We start from the raw sequence: 1184 nt of genomic DNA, 5'->3' as shown, positions 1-1184 counted from the left end.
TCCTTAGTCACAACCGCACTCCCATCACCCCCCCCCCGACCAAGTACTCGAGAAGCCCAGAGGTGGTAGATATGCTCCGCACGTGGTCTCAGATGAGACAGCACTTCGGCCTAACCGAAATGTCCACAATGGCCCCCATCTGCAACAACCACAGGTTCACTCTCGCAATAATGGACCGCACCTTCAAAAGGTGGAGATAGGACAAGGAGACACTGATGATTAGAGACATGCACGCAGAAGACAGAGTACTGACCCTGGAGGAACTCACGGAGAAGTTCCAGCTTCCAAAAGGAAATGAACTATGACACATACAGGTCAAAAACTTCCTCGGTAAGGAAATGGTGATGTACCCCCGGATACTACAACATTCACTAATCGAAGAGCTAATCGATGTAGGCGACCTCGGGAAGGGAAACGTTGGGGACCTGTTTGGGCAACTGTGTAGAAGGTACGCTCCCCCCTGGACGAGACGAGGGAAAAACGAGAGGAAGAACTAGGCATAATAGGCATAGAAGTAGGTGGGGGTTGCAGAGGAGGACACCTCTGGATCGAAGCACTGCACAGGGCAAACTCCAACTCTACATACGCAGGGCTGAGCCTAACACAGTTAAAGGTGGTGCACAGAACACACCTGAGCAGAACACAAATGAACAGGTTCTTCGTTGAGTTGGATGGCAAGTGTGAACCGTGCCAGGGAGGCCCGCCAACCACACCCACATGTTCTGGGCATGCCCCAGGCTAGTCGGATTGGACAACCTTCTTTGAGGCAACATCCAAGGTTGTGGTGGTGAGGGTGGAGCCATGCCCAAAAGTGTTCAGTCTTACAGGTTTCTGATCAGCCAGAACTCTTAATGGGGAGGGGGGGGGCGGGGCCGACATCTTAGCCTTTGCCTCTCTGATCGTCCACCGGAGAATCCCTATTGGCTGGCGATTGGCAGCACCACACAAAGCTGCAGACGGGCTGTCCGACCTGTCGGAATTCATTTAACTGGAGGAGATAAAATTTGCCATCCGGGGGTGGGGAGAGATCTTCTACAGGACGTGAAAGCTATTCACCAACTTGTCCAAGACCTGTTTGTAGCCAGGAGCCAATAGAGTAAAGGAGAGTTTGGGGGGGGGGGGGGGGGGGGGGGGGGGGGGGGGGCGGGGAAAGAAACTCGAACAAAGGAAGGAAGTGAGAGGGG

General features: G+C 53.7%; 1 protein-coding gene across 1 annotated transcript in view; it reads left to right on the top strand.

Annotated features, from left to right (window-relative positions):
- Window positions 1-294: 294 nt before the first annotated feature.
- Window positions 295-1184, top strand: part of LOC119974284 (transmembrane protein 145-like) — a 27369-nt gene continuing 26479 nt past the window's right edge. Inside the window, exon 1 of the mRNA XM_038813056.1 lies at window positions 295-330. Within this exon, the coding sequence (XP_038668984.1) occupies window positions 295-330 (36 nt within the window). The remainder of the gene's footprint in view (window positions 331-1184) is intronic.

This window comes from Scyliorhinus canicula, chromosome 12 (genome assembly GCF_902713615.1).
Source record: "Scyliorhinus canicula chromosome 12, sScyCan1.1, whole genome shotgun sequence".
In the NCBI taxonomy this organism is placed as follows: domain Eukaryota; kingdom Metazoa; phylum Chordata; class Chondrichthyes; order Carcharhiniformes; family Scyliorhinidae; genus Scyliorhinus; species Scyliorhinus canicula.
This window is presented reverse-complemented; position numbering and strand designations above follow the sequence as displayed.